The sequence below is a fragment of the Sceloporus occidentalis genome, unplaced genomic scaffold, assembly GCF_023333645.1.
Source record: "Sceloporus occidentalis isolate IW3139 unplaced genomic scaffold, rSceOcc1.0.p SCAF_10, whole genome shotgun sequence".
In the NCBI taxonomy this organism is placed as follows: Eukaryota; Metazoa; Chordata; class Lepidosauria; order Squamata; family Phrynosomatidae; genus Sceloporus; species Sceloporus occidentalis.
The window spans coordinates 4,763,958-4,782,686 of NW_028316990.1; the positions used below are offsets into that span (position 1 = coordinate 4,763,958).

An 18,729-nucleotide genomic window follows, 5' to 3' on the forward strand; every position below is an offset into this window, starting at 1 on the left:
ACTGCATTTAGCCTCCCAGGAGAGCTGTATTGTCAGCTTTGAGCATGGTGTAAATGGTTTGAACACTGGGCTGTGACTGGAGACCAGTGTTCGAATTCCAGCTCAGGGAGTGTGCACAGCAGCGGGAAAGGCTGGGTTGGGGACAGAGTTGGGGCGTAGCATCCATATGATGCTACACGGTGCTACACGCGGCATCACAGCTGTCCTCTAGCTCTGCATCTGCATGACGCAGTGCCAGAGGAGCTCTATAAACCTGCGGCTATTGCACCCTGCAAAGGCCAGATTGGGGCTGCGGAATGTGGTTGCTGTGGCCCCAATCTGGCTGTAAAAGGGGTGGCTGCAGGCCACCTCTTTGAGGTAGTCTGCACAGCCCTTCAGTCACAAACCCCACTGGATGACCTTGGACATGTCACACTCTCTCAGCCTCAGAGGCGGGAAGTAACAAACCCACTTAGAAGCAACTTGCCAAGAAAACCCAATGACAATCTCGCCTTAAAGTCGCCATAGTTCAGAAACACCTTGAAAGCATACAACAACAACAGCAACATTGTCAACTCTGTGTTCTATTTAAATCCAGGCTTACCTGTTTGCTTTTACTGCCCTAGACAAAGGGGTTGGAGGGTTTCGCTAGATGGAATGTGCATGAATAATTTTGTACTATCTTGGCAAGGTACACAAAGTTAAGCCCTCTCTCACTCTTTTTTTTCCTTTTTTCATTGAGACATCTCTTTCTCTCCTTTTATTACTCATCTTTACACACCCAGCATGGGAACACCCTGGCTTTTTGTTGCTTTTCATATCTCTTTTGGAACGGCTTGACTTCAGTGGCTGCAGCTGTGTCTGTGAAGATCTGAGTAAACAATGTATTTATGTGGATAAGACCCCACCCTAACACAAGGATGGGCAATCTCTAGCCCATGGGCCATAGATACAAGCCAAATAAGGCTTCCTGAAACTCCCCAAAGTTCCCCAGACCCATTTTTCTAAGCAATTGTGCTTATTTGGGGGTCATTTTCACCCAAAGCACAGGCAAAAGCACCCCAAATAAGCTGCAAATGTGGCGGTCGCTTTCCCCTTTTAAAGGGAAGTTGCTATCAAGTCTACTTTAACTTAGGGTGACCTTATGAAGAAGAGATGTCCAAGATCTCTAGTTGACAAGTGTCCTGCTTAGATCTTATGAGCTCTAGGCCATGGCTTTCCTGATTAAATCATTCCACCTGTAGTGCTATTTCCGTTTCTTTCACTGCCATCCACTTTACCAAGCATTATCATCTTTCCCAGCGGTGTTGTCTTCTTTTAATATTCCTAAACTAAACAGTCTCCAATTGCAAGTCACTTCTAGTGAAAGTTCAGGTTTGATTTGTTCTAACTTCCATCTTAGCTAGGCATGTATAAAGTGAGCAAATAAATGCAAACATGAGGAGAAAAATATGTGTAAAATGCAATAATTGTCATGGAGGAGGGGCAGGAAGCAAAACCTTGCAAGACACTGCGAAACAAAGGTGGGAAGAAAATGCAGGTGAGGTTTGCATGTTTTCACTGGTTTCCCCCCCCCCAGTTCATAAATAGACCTAACATATCAGAAGGATGGACTGAGAACATGTCTGTCATGATCTCCAATTAAATAACTGTTGCCTTGTCTTTCTTACAGAATGGAGATGGTTCTATAGACTTCAGAGAATATGTGATCGGCTTGTCTGTTCTCTGTAATCCTGCAAATACAGAACAGACCATTCAAATGGCATTTCAAGTAAGTCCTCAGATTTAGTGCCTATGATAAAACTATTCTGCTAATAAGGGCAGAGTAACCATCGGTCCTTTGACATATAATTATACAGTTGGCCCTCCTTATCCTCTGATTTTTTAATCCATGGATTCAAGCATCCACGGCTTGAAAATATTCCCAAAAAATATAAATTCCAAATAGCAAACTTTGATTTTCCATTTTACATAAGGGACACCATTTTGCTGTGCCATTATACTTAATGGGACTAGGGCATCCAGGGATTTTGTTATCCACAGGGGTTCCTGGGACCAAACCCCAGTGGATAACAAGGGCCCAAGGATCTATAATTTGATTTTTAACTGTCATAGCAGCAGTATTTGGGGATTGGCATTTTAGGGAGGGATATCTAGATTTCTCATCCAGAGAGCTCTAGTGCCTCACCAAATTCCAAATCTCAGGATTCCACAGAATGCAGCCATGAAAGTTAAAGTAGCACAGGTGGAGTCTCCCTTATCCAGAATTCCAAAATCGTCCACATGGGTGGTTGAGATAATGACACCTTTGTGCTCTGATCGGTTAATAGACACAAATTTTGTATACAGAGTATAAAATTACCTCCAGGCCATGAGTAAAAGGTATATATGAAACAAATGAATTTCATGTGTAGACCTGGGTCCCAGTTCCAAGGTATCTGTTTATGTATATGCAAATATTCCAAAGTGTGAAAAACTCCAAAGTGCAAAACACGTCTGGGAGACTCAAGCTGTATGAAAGTGCTAGAACTGTAGTGTGAAAAGGTCCCTTTTTCTGGTGGTGTAGAGATTCCATGATAGAGCAATTGTCACATCCAGTCCTACAGGCTGGCTGAAGTTTGGACTTTTCTATTCTCCACCCCACTGATCATCCCATTGATATGAGGATAAAATGGGAAGGAGAACCAGTGATTCCCATTTGATCTCCTTGGAGGAAACCAGAATGTATCTTAAATGCCTTTAAGATCTATCACCTCACTGGCATGGATAGTCCCTCCATAGATGCAGACAGCCATTTTCTCACACCATTCACATCCCCTGATGGCCAACCTCCCATTGATGGGCCATATTCAGTTTTCCCAACTTAGATTCTCCTGGAATAGCCTTGAAAGAGCCTAAGGTCACTTTTACATCATGATGAGGTGGCACAGTAGAACTACGTGGAGGCAGAATACAGAATACTAAATTGTGTACAGGGAAAACAATATTCCATGGTTTGGGGACCACTATGGATAAGGCCTCTTGCTCTACTTTCTAGCTTCCTAGCTTTTTGAAGATGGGCAGATAGTGGTCAATGAGACACTTATTTCTTCTCCTGCCAAAAGGTTGTTCCAGGCTTTCACAATGGTTGTGAAAGGAAATAAATATGTATTTGATTGATCTTGCTTTTGTGCTTCAGATTATCTGATGATAAGTTTCTCATTTCTAGAGGCACCAAATGCCAGGCACCAAAAGGCTTTGGAAAGCTAGGAACAGCTGTGCACGAAATACTGATTTGAGTCCAGCTCTCCATAGCAATGAAGAAGTGCTGAAGTTGCCATGGTCTACATTGCAACACTCTTTCTCACCTCTGATCTCTCTCCTCAGCTCTTTGACATTGATGAAGATGGCATCATAACAGAAGATGAATTTGCTTTAATTATCCGTTCATCACTTGGTCTTCCTGATCTTGACATTTCTGACCTTTTCAAGGAAATAGATGCTGATAAGACAAACAAACTCTCCTATGGTAAGTTTGAACTGTCATGGTTTTCCTGGGGATTGTAGCTTGTTTTTGGAGATGTTGTAAAGTCTGTTTGCGAGTCCCTAGTTTTTCCCTTATAAGATTACAATTCCTATGCTTCTGTGGAGCAAACATGACAATTCAGCTAGTTAGATAGATAGCAACCAAGCAAGCACAGGTATTGCCTATAGGTTGCTTCTTGTTTCATGCTCCCTTCATTGTTTTACATATCATGTTACCATATTATGCTAGGTAAGAGTTGAGTGTGTTGAGAATGTAAAGCAGGAGGGTTTGTGCAAACCTTGAGCGCTATTTAATGGTAGCCATGTTTTCATTAAGCAAGCCAGCTTCATATCCAGCTGTTTGAAGTTATCTTCTTTCAAACAAACCATCATCAACATGAAAAGATGAGGGATGAACTCCAGTGGAGGATAGAGCCAAAGGCGCAGCTGAATGGGACCAATGAATAAATAACAGTAACAAAATATTAAGAGAGGTACAGATTGAGTCTCCCTTATCCAAAGGGACCATCTGGCGAGGTCTAGTAGGCTGGATTGAGATTTCACAAGGACTGAATCCAGGGCCAGAAGTTCCCCATCCCTGCTAAACTGTGATTGAGCAAAACATCCACATTTTCTCATTGTTTAGATATAACATTGTGTTTCTGCATTTTCAGAAGAGTTCAAGGATTTTGCTCTGAAGCATCCTGAATACGCCAAGCTATTTACAACATATCTGGAGCTGCAGCGCTCTCAGCTATTCACAGAGACTGAATTTGAACCAGTGCCCACACCAAAAACTCCAGTTTCCGAAAAGACCTCTGTGCCCAGAAATAAAGTCTGTCCTCAGACCACTGAAGATGATCACTCAAGTGTCTCCGATAAAAAAGAAGACTGAATCAGAAAGGCCTAAAATATCTATGCAATTTTTAATGTGTGTAAGTATTCTTTTTAAAAGTTCAACATTATTTGTTCTTTTTTCACAGAAGATGATAACATTTTTTAAAGAAAAACACCATACATTTCAAAGCTCTTTTTAATTTATTAATTATCCTATTTGAGACTGGATTTGCACTTTTTGCCCCAGGCTACTAATACAGAGCCGAAATGCAACATATGAACTGTTTTCTTGGATAAGTAAAGATTTTTGGAGCAGAAAGTTTCTTCTTTCTGTGTGGCAGAAGTTTTCTCACTATTAAGGACTTTTTCTAGGGAACAGGACTTTTTCCTTTCAACTTTGGGGAACCTTGGGTTTTAAGCAAAGGACTTGAAATCTTGAGATAAAAAATGAAGAGGGCTGAAGCTTTGCAGATGGCTGTTTTCTTCACAATGGGACAAACTCACTATCTGCTCCAGCTTCTTGGTCCACTTCACTGTCTCACAGTCTATGCAGGGGCCACCTGCATAGACTCATTTCCCCTATCATTTCAATCCTCCTTCTTTCCATTGGTCATAATGTGACTATATACCACAGTTACTTAGGAGGAAGCCTTCAAGATATCAAGCAATAAATAATTTCCATCATAAATCTGCTCAAAAGCTTCAGAAATCCTTTTGTGCCACACATTTGTAGCACTTGCGATTCCACTTGAACTGCTGTGGTTGCATCTTGTGGGATCCTGGGGTATTTAGCTTAGGGAGGTATATGTACAGTTCTCAACCAGAGAGCTTACCAAACGTTTGTAGCACTGTAGTCTTGCTCCATATTTCCCTATCTCTAATGAAGCAGAATTCAACCAGCTAAGACGTTATTTAACAGGTTCGTGTAGCTCTTCAGATGCTGTTGGACTGCAGCTCAAAGCATTCCTCACCAGTGACAATGGAGACCATGAGTGATGGGAGTAATACAACAGAATCTGGAGGATCACATTAGGTATGCACAGGTCTTGTCTGCATGAACCTAAAGGCCCATTTCCCCCCATTCTGTCATTTCCGTGTTTGGACAATGCAAGACTCAACCACCGGTTCTGGTGTGGACCATCCAGATGATCCTACCCCAGAAATGGGGCATAACAAGGTTTATATGAACAAAAAAGAAAATCCTTACGTGTTACCTCCAGGTCTTCTGGGAAGATCTGCAACCATCCATTTCTGCACCATGGCTGCTGTCTGCACAGGCATCCCACTGGGCCACTGCTGCTGCTGTAAGTCACTCATCCTAAAGTCAAAGGGAAGCACCCAGCATATCAAAGAATCATAGAGTTGGAAGAGACCACAAGGGCTATCCAGTCCAACCCCCTGCCATGCAGGAAATCTAAATCAAAGCATCCCCGAGAGATGGCCAGTCACCTCATTCTGACCTCGGAGGTGAGTGAGCCACAGCAGCTGTGAAAATACTGGGCAGCCCAGCAGGACATCCATGCAGACAGCCACCATAGTGCAGAAACAGAGGCCAGTTGGGCCAGTTGCAGGGCCAGGATACTCTGGGCTGCTCCTGGAATATCTTGACCAGTGCAGATAAAGCTTAAGCAATATACATTGCTAAGGACGCAGTGGCTCAGTGGTTTAGATTCTGACTCTGACGATGGCAAGGTTGGCAGTTCGAGACCCAAGCACTGTGTGACAGAGTGAATTTCCATCACTAGTCCCAGCTTCTGACAACCTAGCAGTTCAAAAGCACGTAAAAATGCAGGTAAATAAATAAGCACCACTTCAGTGGGAAGGTAACAGTGTTCTGTGCAGTCATGCTGGCCACACAACCACAGTGTCGTTTTTGACAACACTGGCTCTTCAGCTTAGTAATGGAGATGAGTACAGGCCCCTACAGTAGGACATGACTGGACAACCTTGCCAAAGGGGGAAACTGTATCTTTAATTAAGTCATGCCTCCTGGATTGAACCTCCCCCATCCTGTCTTACAGGACTGCAGCCACTGCAAGCAATGGAGATCTCTTTTCCTGTCAATTGAGATACATCAGACTGACTTTTCCCAGCAGCTTTCTCTGGTATGAGGAGGAATTGTAACAGGGATCCTGCTTCTGATACTCATGCCAAAGATTACTACTGAGAGTAGGCTGGAAACATCAGTCTACTGTGTTCCAGTTGATAGGAGAACAGACCTCCATTGCTCACAGCAGCTGATGCTTGATAAAGTAGAACAATGGGACTTTTGCAATCCCTACATATTTCTTACGTTATTGAATATGTGTTTATTTGTTTTAATTTTATTTTCTTACATCCTGCCTTTCTCCCAATATAGGGACTCATAGGGATCACTGTAGGGTAAGCAGCATTCCTAACTACAATCATGAATTCCCATCAATATCATTTCTGACTACCATTTACATGTTCTTGTAATTTTTATCTGCCACTAGCTGGTATTTGCTATTACAAACTATAGCCATGGTTTAATAGAAATTAAAGAATGAACGTTACAGAATCTTCAACCGTTTTAGCATCAATAAATGACTTTTCCCTTTCATTGTTCAATGTTAACCCATTAACTCTTAACACTCCATGTTTTCAAGCTCCGATTTAGAGAAGGGAGAGAACCTACAGCCGGGGAGACTTTGATCTTGTCACCACACTGAAAAGCTGTTGTACAATATCTTTGTACAATGATAACTTACTCAGGAGATTTTGATCTTGACACCACACTGAAAAGCCGTTGTACAAAATTTTGCACTTTCCCCTCCACTTTTCAGAACGGAAATAATGGCTATAGTTGTGCCTCTCGGATATTTCACTCACCTGGCCACCTTGAGATGGTCTGTTTGGGATTGAAAAGAAAGATGTAAATATTTTAATATGCAAATATAAAATAAAATAAAGGATGGCTTTGCACTTAATAGTTGCATTCCTGCTGAAAGTAAGTAATTTTCTTTCAGTCTCCAAATATCTAGCATTGCGGAGTGAGACTTTTAAAATCATTTATACCTAGAACAGTTTTATTTTTGTTTGAATTTCCTTGTTAGCTTTGCCTGCCCTTTTTGTTTGCATACAAAAACTCTCCAAATGTTCAACTGAACTTTCATGTTACTGCAATGCCAGAAATTTGGGGACTGAAGGAAAATTTTGGATGGGGGATAGAATTCTTATTTCACCCCCATAATTAGATATTATTATTATTATTATTATTATTCACCTTTATTTATAAAGTGCTGTAAATTTACACAGCCTGTAAATCTGTGGCTATAATGAATGCTAACCTTTCAAGTGATCTAGGATCCTTTGTACATTCAGAGCTGGATCTAAGCCTTTGGGTGCTTCCAAACAAGACTTCTGTCCTACCTCATAGGGGGAGTTCAGTCAATATCACCCTGAATCGTATTTGTTTAATCTGGAGTAAATCTGATAAATTAATGGAATAGATCCTACTTGTTGATTCCCTGTTTAATAATTGATTCACTTTGTTTGCTCTAGTTGAAGATAACTATTAGAATTCAGACCCTTGACATCCACTTGTAATAACCAGCCATGTTTCCCCATTACTTCTATAATCGTCTTTTGTAATGCAGAAAGTCTGTTAAAGAGTAAAAAGATGGAATAGATCTCTACTCCTGGGAGTACTAATCTCTACTAATCTTCTAATCTGTATTCCTGGGGACCTTCCATCTGGAAGCACACCAAGTTTCACACAGTAGTAACTATAACCCATAAGTCATGGGTAGGATTTTGCCATCCAAGTTAACAGATAGTTGTGCAATATTGTTTATTGTGTCTTACTGTGCCATGTATATCAAAACATTTTCTCTCCAAAGTCTGTGGGTTTTTTATGTCTGTGCTTTGAAATAAATATTTAAAACCTGAAAGCATTTTGTTGTCAGTTGATAAACTGGATGGCATATGTTTTTATTTCTAGGAAGAAAAAGTACTAAAAATATAAATGAAGCCTAGGTTTGTACAGGATGCTTCTATGACCAGATTAGCTGAGGTGAGATACAGAAAACCTAAATTTGGGTTTGTGAACCCAACGTTTGGTCTCCTATTGAAGTTCATGCAAACAAGCAACATAGGGCCCATTCCCACTTACATTTAAACCGGTTTGGGATTCGCCTTCGCTCTGTGTTGGCAAATCGATTCCAAAAGGTCTGTCATTCCCACTATGAAAGTGGATCTTTCCATTATCCCTTTGTAATCACTTATGTTTTGGCATGACTGTCATCCCCACTAGTTTGTGCCACTTCAAAATGCACATCAATCATGTGTGTCAGCAGTGATATAAATAGCAGCCTGGGCAGCCCAGCTTGGGAACTCACTCACTCTCTCTCTCTCTCTCTCTCTCTCTCTCTCTCTCTATCTATCTATATATATATATATTGATAGAAGATTTGATTCATTGGTTTTGCAACTACTTCCCTCACTATGGGCTGCTGTCAGATCACCCAGGTAATTGCACATAGTTGCAAAACCAGTGAATTGAATCTTCTATCAATGTTATTTTTTTAAAAAATCATGTGCCCATAGGTCACACCACAAGCACAAAGGCAGCATTAAGAGGGGGACGGGGAATGGTGTATCTACCAAAAACTGAGTAGGGATGGTAAACACCCCTCTCCCATAGTCTCTCCCCTCCAGAATGATGTGATTCAGATCCGTTGTTCACACTTATTAAAACACACCGGAATCGATTCTTTTCAAAAGAACCGTCAAAGAGCTAGTGCCAGGAAAAAGCAGGTGTTTTTTGCAGTTGCCTCACTTCATTGGAATTGAAACCAATCACAGTAGGATCGGAACCAATTTCAAATCGGAGCAATGGTCATACAGTCGACCCTTCCTGTACACGGATTCAAGCATCCACAGTTTGAAAATATTAAAAAAAAGTAACACTTTCAAATATCAAACCTTGATTTTCAATTTTTTATAAGGGACACCATTTTGCTATGGCATTATATTTAATCAGACCTAAGCATATATGGATTTTGTTATACATGGGGGATCTTGGAACCAAACCCCAGCGTATAACAAGGGTCCACTGTATAACCAGATCAGCAATTCACTTTAAATCATAGTGGGAACGCGGCCATAGAGTCCATTTCTCAGTGATCCATCCACAAGTTCCCCCAGAATTTTGTTGTATCCTAAATACATAAACCAAAAAAGGAAAGAACTTGTTAAAAGAAATAGATAATGATAGCACTGTGCTGCTTCTACAGTGTCATCTCTTGGGTGATGTATTCTCAGGATACTAATGCACAATTGAAAATACATTGCATATTCCAAACCTTGAGATTTTAAAAGAAAGCTTATGAGATTCGTGACCACAGCTGTATTGAGTGGCCACCGAAATAGAGAAACTAGATGATTTCATCATTTTCAAATGTCTCAAAGTTGTGTGGCATCTTTTCCAGTAGTGTCTATTAGCAAGGAAGTTACTGTATTTTTATTCTGGCAGGTATTGGGCAATTTGTTGACTACAGAGATGTGTGTGCATGTTTACATGCAGGTGGAAACACTTTATCCCACCCTCATTGGGTTGTGTGTTTCCAAATCTCCAATTTAGGGCAACCCTAAGGCAAATGTATTGCAGCAAATTCTTCAGAGGGGCTTTGCCTTTGCCATCCTCAGGCTGAGAGTGTGACTTGCCCAAGGTTACCCAGTGCCCTCTTCTAAAGTGGGTTTAGGGAGATCACATTAACAGATGTACTCTGCTGTGATGATGGTGCTCCATCAACCTAGCTATGTTTTCTGATGGAAGATATCAGCCTTTTGTCATCTGTCTTGGGTTTCAGTACCGGAAGAAAGTTGAGATGATAACTCTTATGCTATTATTATCCAAAGAAGGAATCAACAACGGTAATAATATTGTCTCTCCAATTTTGGTTAGGTCATAATTGAAAATTGGAAAGAAACTAAATCTCTCCCAGCAGAAGAAGGCAGGTTTGCTTTCTGTTTGCAAATGTGGACGTTTCATTAGGATGTGAATTAGTCTGGCATTTTATTAAGCCAAAATACAAACACAGACATTCTATCTGATGGAGGTGGGCTTTAAAAGCCGGACTTGTCTAAGTTTATTCAGAAGATGGTTCCACTGTGTTCAGCAGCACTTGAGACATACATCTACATCTGCAATTGAACCAAGACCCACAGCAAGGGTGACTCATTGTTTTTGTTTGGTTTGTTATTTGCCAGTGAAGAGACGCATAGAAAAGTGGACTATTTATAGTTTGGGATTTATTCTGCGAAAATTTGTTCACATGAGGGGCACTGCAAACACCTCTTTCTCTTCAGCTTTCTTTTCATTGTGCAGAAAATCCTGGGCACAATGCATGCATTCTGAGCAGAAGACAACATTTATGCTCAGGAAGTGCTGTTTTCTGTGTAAGGAAGCACATTTTGTGTGTGTGCAGAATAAGTCCCAACCTAAAACAATTGGCATCCATTCCAGATTCTTCTCATCTGACTTTCCCCATACTTTTTCATTTAAGTCTCACATATTTAGGAATATTGTTTCCATCCCTATCACCAAATAAGGCTGGGGAAATGTCCTGCTTGGAACTCTTGAGAACTTCAGCCAGACAAATATTGACCAAGCTAGACAGATGGACAGCTGGCCTAACTCCAAAGCAGCTTCCTATGGACCTCTTGAATGTATATAAGACTATTCCACCTATGTAACTTAAAAAGCAAAAACAAAGTTTCAGATTCTGCCTTCAATCTCACCAAATTCTGTTCCGATCTTCACCGATTCCATTCTTGCTTGCTCTACTTGCGAACAAGTTGATTTTTCACAAAGGTTCCATGAGACTTTGGTGGCCTCTTTGCTCAAGAAAACCATGGCAAGCTTCTCTGCATTGCACAGGTAAATGAGACCCAATAGAAACTAACTTGTTAATATTTTGTCACCTGGAACATTTCCCCCATGTTTCCTTTATTCCCAATTGTGTGAATATAGGTTAGGATTTATTCAGTGGGGAGAGAAGACCACTATTGCATGTACTTCTGAGTATCGTTTTTATTATCCCTTCATTGGTTTTCAAATCTGGGTATTTCTGATGACCTAACAATTGATCTGGAAGTGTAGTGCAAGGGCACCCCCTTCTGGTCCACAGACTGTACTGAAAATAGTACTTTTCCCAAGGAGAAGAATTATCAATACAGCTTTTTTCCTGAATACCCAGGAGCATAAGCTGGAACAATGAGAGCCAGCATGATGCAGTGAACCAAGCATTGGAATATGACCCTAAAGACCAGGGTTTGAATCCCCACTCAGCCATGGAAACCCACTGGGTGACCTTGGGCAAATCACACTCTCTTGGCCTCAAAGGATGGCAAAGCTCCTCTGCACAAATCTTGCCAGGAAAGCCTCATGATAGGTCCCCATAAATAAATCAAAAATGACTTAAAGACACATAGGAACAAGGTAGAAACAATATCGGATGCTGCTCCAACTTCTTAAAGTGGCCTACCGGTATCTATAAATTCTACTACTTCTCTTTTGTTTATAAGCTGATGATTGTATGAGGAGGGTGTTCATTGCCATCTAAGGCAATAAAATATGGAGGCGAGGAAGGAGCTATATTCCAATTTGAGATTAGTGTTAGGGCTAAGAGCATAAGACAGTGCCAAAATAAGAGGCTCCATTGATTTCTTATCAACTTGGGTATTTCTCCATCAAACATCTAATGTACGGGGGGGAGGGGGGAATAATATTTAGTCTTCTAAGAAGTGAGCCCCCCATTTTGCTGATCACTTCCATGCAACAGGTTGCCAGACTGCAAAGCACAGTTTATTTTCCATGCAAAAGCTTCTCAGTCTGCAGTCATGCAATACATTCCAAAGCAAACTTGTTTTTGTGAAGCAGCTTGCTAGGCTGCAAAAGAGAGTTCCCTTTCATTTAACACCTTTCCACTTTGCAAAGCACAGCTCAGTCTCATTTAACAGTTTCCTGTGTTGCAAAGTACACTTCAGTCTCGTGAAATAACTTCCTGAACATTCAGTAGCCTTTTATTTGTGGCCGTAGTGTAGATTCTTTTTTTCAGGTGATGTGTCAAGTATATGAATGCTGTGAGAGAGGCTAGAGGCCTTTTACGTATAGGATACACACAGGGTTTGGAATTCTAGTGGTACTTTACAAATGTATGCAAAGGTAGTGGGACATTTTAATCCACCTGTCTTTAGTTCAAGGTTGTGGATACAGAATTGCACACGCGGATATGCTTTGCAAATATGGCTGAACATTTAATTGTACAATGTTGCAAGACGTCTCCCTTTGTATTGTCCTTTGTACTCTTTGTACTGAAACTTCTCATTTCCCAGACCAACCATTCTTCAATTAAGGTCCCTTCTTCTAACATTTCTGCTTATCTTTCCAACTTTATCTAATATAAACTACTAAGGATTCTTTGGATCAATTATTCCTCCCTCTTGCCGCATCCCGCAACTCTTCTGGGTAATTCTGCAAGCTTAATATCTCTGTGACTTGTCAGCCTCGGGGACAAACTTGTCCAGATGAATCCTATAAAGCAGCTCCAGCCTTTAATTCAATTGTATCTCCTTCTTTTTCTTTCTTTCTTTTGCCACAGCCCCAACCCATGAGCATAATTCTGTTAGGGCCAAGAAGCCTCTTTAGCAATAATTGAAAAGTTCATGTTCAGAATATGGGTCATGCTCTCCAGAGTTGCCAAATGACTGACTTCTTCTGACCTTGAAAGATGGGATTCTAGATGTTTTGCCCAACACAGACAAACTTAATTCTCAGATACTTGGCTTAAGAGGCACACTTTACTTAAAGTTGTCTCCATGACAAGCATTACCGGTTGAGTCTCCCTTGTCCAGAATGCCAAAATCTAAAACATACCCAAAAAAATTCAGTACTTTTTCATGGGTGTCTGAGATAGTGACATCTTTGCTTTCTAATGTGAAGTCAAAGGTTGTCATGGCCAGCATCCATAGATTTTTGTGGGTTTTTGGGGCTCTGTGGCCATGTTCTAGAAGAGTTTATTCCTGACGTTTCACCAGCATCTGTGGCTGGCATCTTTGGAGGATGCATTGTCTGAAGATGTCAGCCATAGATGCTGGTGAAACATCAGGAATAAACTCTTCTAGAACATGGCCACAGAGCCCAAAAAACCCACAAAAAACTGTTTTTGCTTTCTGATGGTTTAGTGGACACAAACTTTGATGCACAAAATTATTTAAGGTATCATATAAAATGACCTTCAGGTTATGTGTACAAGGTATCTAGGAAACATGAATGAATTTTGTGTTTAGACGTGGGTCCCATCTCCAAGATATTTCATAATGTACATATAGGCAAATACAGCTATCCCAAAATTCAATTTTATTTTTTTAAAATCTGAAATTGAAAAGACCTCTGGTCCCAGGCATTTGAGACAAAGGAGACTCAGCCATTGAGTTTTAGGATACATTCATGATGAGCTCTGAGTAGATCTGACCCTAGCATTTAATCAAAGTGAGGTGGTTACTTCAGGCATTTTATTTATCATCATTGACATTCTAGCTACCTTCATAGCTATTGAACGTGCAGCCAAATTTGCAAAGTGCATCTGCATGTGTAACTTGTAATTTTCAATTTGCTTGTTTATTTTTGTATCTTTTATCTCATGTTCTCAGTGTCTCTCTCCTCCCTTTGGCAAGAACCACATCACACAGCTAACACATCAAAACTGGGTGACACCAAACGTCCTCAACCACAGTTCTCGTCATAAAGGGAAATGTTGTGGGTTATGCACATCCTCCCACAAGCTGACTCAAAAGCTTCGATTAAAAATAATTTTTTAAAGAAAAAACCTGACTGCCATGTGTTTCCAATCACAACAATTTTACACAAGAGCCGCAGCAGCTAAAATGCCTCCCCTACCAGTACTCCCCAGTATTAACCTCTGCAGGAACCAGTGCTATGCACAAATGTCTTCTTAGTGTCAGAAAAGTTCAAATCCCTTTGCAAACATATGTGTACCATTTCTTTGGAAACCGGCTTTGTGTTGTCATATAGAATTCAGAATTTAAAAATCATGGTTAAGCAATGTGTGGTCCTCCAGGGATTTGGGGGCTACAACCCCCAACATCCCCTACTTTGAGCTAGAGGCTTGTTTCTGCCAAAAGTTAGATATTTGGGGAGCCTACCCTTAGGCTGTCACCAGCTGAAATCCATATCCCCCATACTCCCCAACGGAGCTGCTGAAGCAGGGGAGTTGTATGGTCCCTATAGCACTCTTGTTGTTGTTGTTGTTGTTGTTGTTGTTGTGTGTCATCAATTCATTTCTGTCTTAAGGCAAACAAATCATGGGGTTTTCTTAGCAAGTTTCTTCAGAGAGGGTTTGCCATTGGCATCCTCTGAGGCTGAACAAGTACAATGTGCCCGCGTCATATGTGGGCGCACTATACACGGCTTTTAGCATATGCTGAAAGCTGCAAGGGAGCCCGTGTGGTGCGTCCCATTAAGATTTATTGGGGTGCGGGCCCATGGCGCCATGCATGAGCCCCATTACTTTCAATGGTGCTCGAGCATATGCGGGTTTTTTACGCGGGGGTCCAGAACGGATCCCCCATGTAAAAAAAGGGCGCACTGTATGACTTATCCAATGTCACCCAATGGGTTTCCATGGCCAAGCCAGGATTCAAACCCTGGTCTCCAGAGTCATAGTCCAACGCTGAAACAACTCTTAAAAAGACCTAAATAACCTCAACTAGAAGACAGCATATACCCCTGGCAAAGTGTTCATCCCAAAGTAACATCATTTATAAGGGGGAGTGGACTAGGAGAATAGGCAATATTAGTTTCAAGGCTTCTTCTAACTCTCTGTTTGTTTGTTGTTTGTTGTTGTGTGCCTTCAAGTCATTCCTGACTTATGGTGACCCTAAGGCTTATCATGGGTTTTTCTTGGCAAGATTTTTTCTAGGAGGTTGGCCATTCATTGCCTTCCCCTGAGGCTGAGAGAGTGTGACTTGCCCAAGGTCACCTAGTGGCTTTCATGGCCAAGCTGGGAATCGAATCCTGGTCTCCATAGTCCAGCACTTGAACTGCTATGCCATGCTGGCTCTTCTAACTCTCTATATTTGTGTTTAAACAGCTGCCAACCTTCCTGGCCACAGAGCTCATTGAATTTATTACCAATGTCAGTTAATGTTTATAAAGCAATACAGCGGGTCTTGCTGGGCTGCTGTAACTTCTGGCTCTCATTCTCTGCCATGATGTTCACTTGGTATTTCAGTTTTGCAGCATCAAATAGTGCTGGAGCCTTTTCCACTATTGGGGTGCTGTCCCTTGCCATTCTTTGCTGGGAGAAAAAAAATGTTGCCCCAAAGCAAAAAAGTATTATCTTGACCAGTGGTTCCCAAACCTTGATCCTCTAGATGTTTTGGACTTCAGAATACCTTACTCCAAAAGAGCTGGAGGACCAAAGTTTGGGAAGCACTGAGCTAGACAAAGCAAATGTACATTAAAACTCAAGATATTTCTGCACTGTCAAGAGGTTGACACCAGTTTGCACTTATTTGTGTATTAGGAAGGGACAAATCTCTCAGGTTCACCTTTCCTGTGATTTCAAAAACCCCAAAGCTTGTAACATCTTTCCATCCTGTGGCTGACAATATCAACAAAAGACGGTGTTCACGTTTGAAACATGCACAACCAGCCAAAGTTCTCAGTCAGTTAGAACAACACTAGGGGGAGAAGGAGAGTCAGGGAGAGAAGGAGAGAAAACCAGATTGCTATCTGCCTTTAGGGTTTGGGGGAATATTCTGTTTCTCCTATTCTCCTACTCTTTCTGGGTAATTCGGTTTGGGAGACTGATGTAACTGCTGGGGTGCTGCTTACATACATAACGGAACAAACTTTACAAAAGTGCCATTACTCCTGTATTCTGAAAAAATATATATCCAGAGGTAGCCGTGTTGGTCATATAGCAAAGTACAGCCTCATCCAAACTTGAGACAGACTGGATCTCAAAGGTAGTAGCCTTTTACCATACAAATTTAAATTTAAAGTTTATTTCGTGGACTGAATCTCCCAGCATCTCCACAGCCAGAAAGAGGAGAGGACCACCTTTTATCAACACATCTGAACTGAAGATTACCACTACAACATCTTGACAAAATGCAGAGTTATGACCAAAACAGTAAATTTACTTCTCCTGTATCATTTGAAACACCTTTGCCTGATGAAGAAGCCAGTGGGGTTTGGAAAGCTTGCAACATGTGTAATGTGTATTTGGGTTGGCCCAATAAAGGTATCATGCTTTTTTGTGGGGTTTTGGCGCTATGTGCCCATGTTCAAGAAGAGTTTATTCCTGACTTTTTGCCTGCATCTGTTTGGCATCTTCAGAGAAAAAGAACAGGACCACCACCCACCCCCCAGGAAAATGGAAAAAACACAAAGAAAAAAACAGTGCTTTTTTTAACCTGAGCGGACACCTCTCTATGAATCTCCAGGTCTTCTAGCAGAACTCTATGGTCAATGTCTGCCAAAATTTGACCATAGAATCATGCTGCAAATGCCCAGAGAAGTGTTTTTGCTAGGAATATTTAGGTCCTCCTGCTCAATTCTATGCTCAGCCTCCAACAGAATTTTGCTGGAGGACCTAGAGATTCTTAGAGATGCAATAGTAATCTAATCTGCAAGTAATCAAATTGGTAAAAGTCAAATCTGCAAATGTGGAAGGCCAATTGTAATGCAGTTTGACACCGCCTTAACGGTCATGGTACAATGCTGTGGAATTCTTGGACTTGGAGTTTTGTGAGATATTTAGACTTCTCTGTCAGACAGCTCTAGTACTACAACAATCTACAAAACCCAGGTGCCATTCCCACTAATATTTAAACCGATTTGCCTTCGTTCCGTGTTGGTGAGTCGATTCCAAAAGGTCCGTCATTCCCACTATGAAAGAGTATCTTTTCATTGTCCTCTTGTAATCACTTCTTTTTTGACACAATGGTCATCCCCACTAGTTTGTGACACTTCAAAATGCATGCCAATCATCTGTGGATCATTGGTGATGTAAGTGCCAGCCTGGCTTGGGAATTATATATTTTTTAAAAAATTGATAGAAGATTTGATTCATTGGTTTTGCAGCTACTTGCCTCACTGCACTTCCTCTGCATTACCAACAATTACATCCTTTTAAGATAAATGTAAGACAGTGACATGGCCTTCATCTTCCACATTTACAGGCCACCACTGTTGGGTTGCCTTAAATCAAAAGAATCAATGAATCGAATCTTCTATCAATCATTGCCCATAGGTCACACCCAAAACACAAAGGCAGTGCTTGGGAGGGGATGATGGATATACCATAAAACTGAAGAGAGATGGTAAACACCCCTCTGCCAGTCATCCCTCCCTTCCAGCATGATGCGATTCAGATCCGTCGTTCCCATTTTTTGAACATGCTTCAGAATCAATTTTTTTCAGTGTCAGAAAAGAGAGGGGTTTTTTTTGCATTTGCCTTGCTTCATCACAATTGCAACTGATCACAGTAGGAGTGGAACCAGTTTCAAATGGGAACAATGGTAATTTAACCCGATCAACAATTTGCTTTAAATCATAGTGGGAAAGCAGCCCCAGAATTCCATAGGATGGAATTTAAACAGCATACCTCCAAAGTGACCCGAAGCAGCTTTATTTTGGCTTGTCTGTATAGGCCCATAAACACCAATCCTGAGTAGTAGCAGGACTCTGGAGGAAACAGACCAATGACATCATAATCATGTCAGGCAGTAGTCCAGGGGTACAGCAACAACTCTTGCTACTCTGCCCATGGACTCACATATGTGACGGATGCCGAGCAGAAATCCATGCTTTTCAACAACACTTGTCTTAAGCGATTTCCTCCCTTAAGATCATTTTTTCACCCCCAGAGAGCAGCAGCTTTCCATTGGAAGAAAACTCACGTGGGACAGGTGATCTGGAATTCAAGTCCTGTGAAAAATGACTTCATTTCAGAGGAAACACTTGAAAACAAATTGCCGAAACAGTAAATACCAGCTGTCCCCATTGGATGGCACTTTTATCTCTATCTATCTATCTATCTATCTATCTATCTATCTGGGTTCAATTTCCTATTTTGACTGGGTGACTTTGGGCACATCACATGCTCTCAGCCTCAGGGGAAGCCAATGGCATACCTCCTCTGAACAAATCTTATCAAGAATGATAGGTTCACCTTAAGGTTGCCATAAGTCAGAAATGTCTTGAAGCCACACAACAACAACAGATATATTTATCTGTCTTTCTATTTCTCTCTCTCTCTCTTTCTCTCTCTCTTGAGAGAGAGAGTAGTTTGAGTGCTGCACTATGACTCTGGAGACCTGGGTGATTTTGAGCAAGTCACACTCTCTCAGCCTCAG

General features: G+C 41.2%; 2 protein-coding genes across 2 annotated transcripts in view; both read left to right on the top strand.

The window, feature by feature from the left end:
• The window catches only part of LOC149305756 (lysophosphatidylcholine acyltransferase 2-like), a 39,588-nt gene extending 31,371 nt beyond the window's left edge, over nt 1–8,217 (top strand). Inside the window, exons 12-15 of the mRNA XM_089539690.1 lie at nt 1,652–1,750; nt 3,346–3,487; nt 4,158–4,418; nt 5,240–8,217. Of these exons, the coding sequence (XP_089395816.1) occupies nt 1,652–1,750; nt 3,346–3,487; nt 4,158–4,378 (462 nt within the window). The 3' untranslated portion in view covers nt 4,379–4,418; nt 5,240–8,217. The remainder of the gene's footprint in view (nt 1–1,651; nt 1,751–3,345; nt 3,488–4,157; nt 4,419–5,239) is intronic.
• Nucleotides 5,426–18,729, top strand: part of LOC149305758 (sodium-dependent noradrenaline transporter-like) — a 74,551-nt gene continuing 61,247 nt past the window's right edge. The window contains exon 1 of the mRNA XM_089540780.1: nt 5,426–5,624. Within this exon, the coding sequence (XP_089396906.1) occupies nt 5,426–5,624 (199 nt within the window). The remainder of the gene's footprint in view (nt 5,625–18,729) is intronic.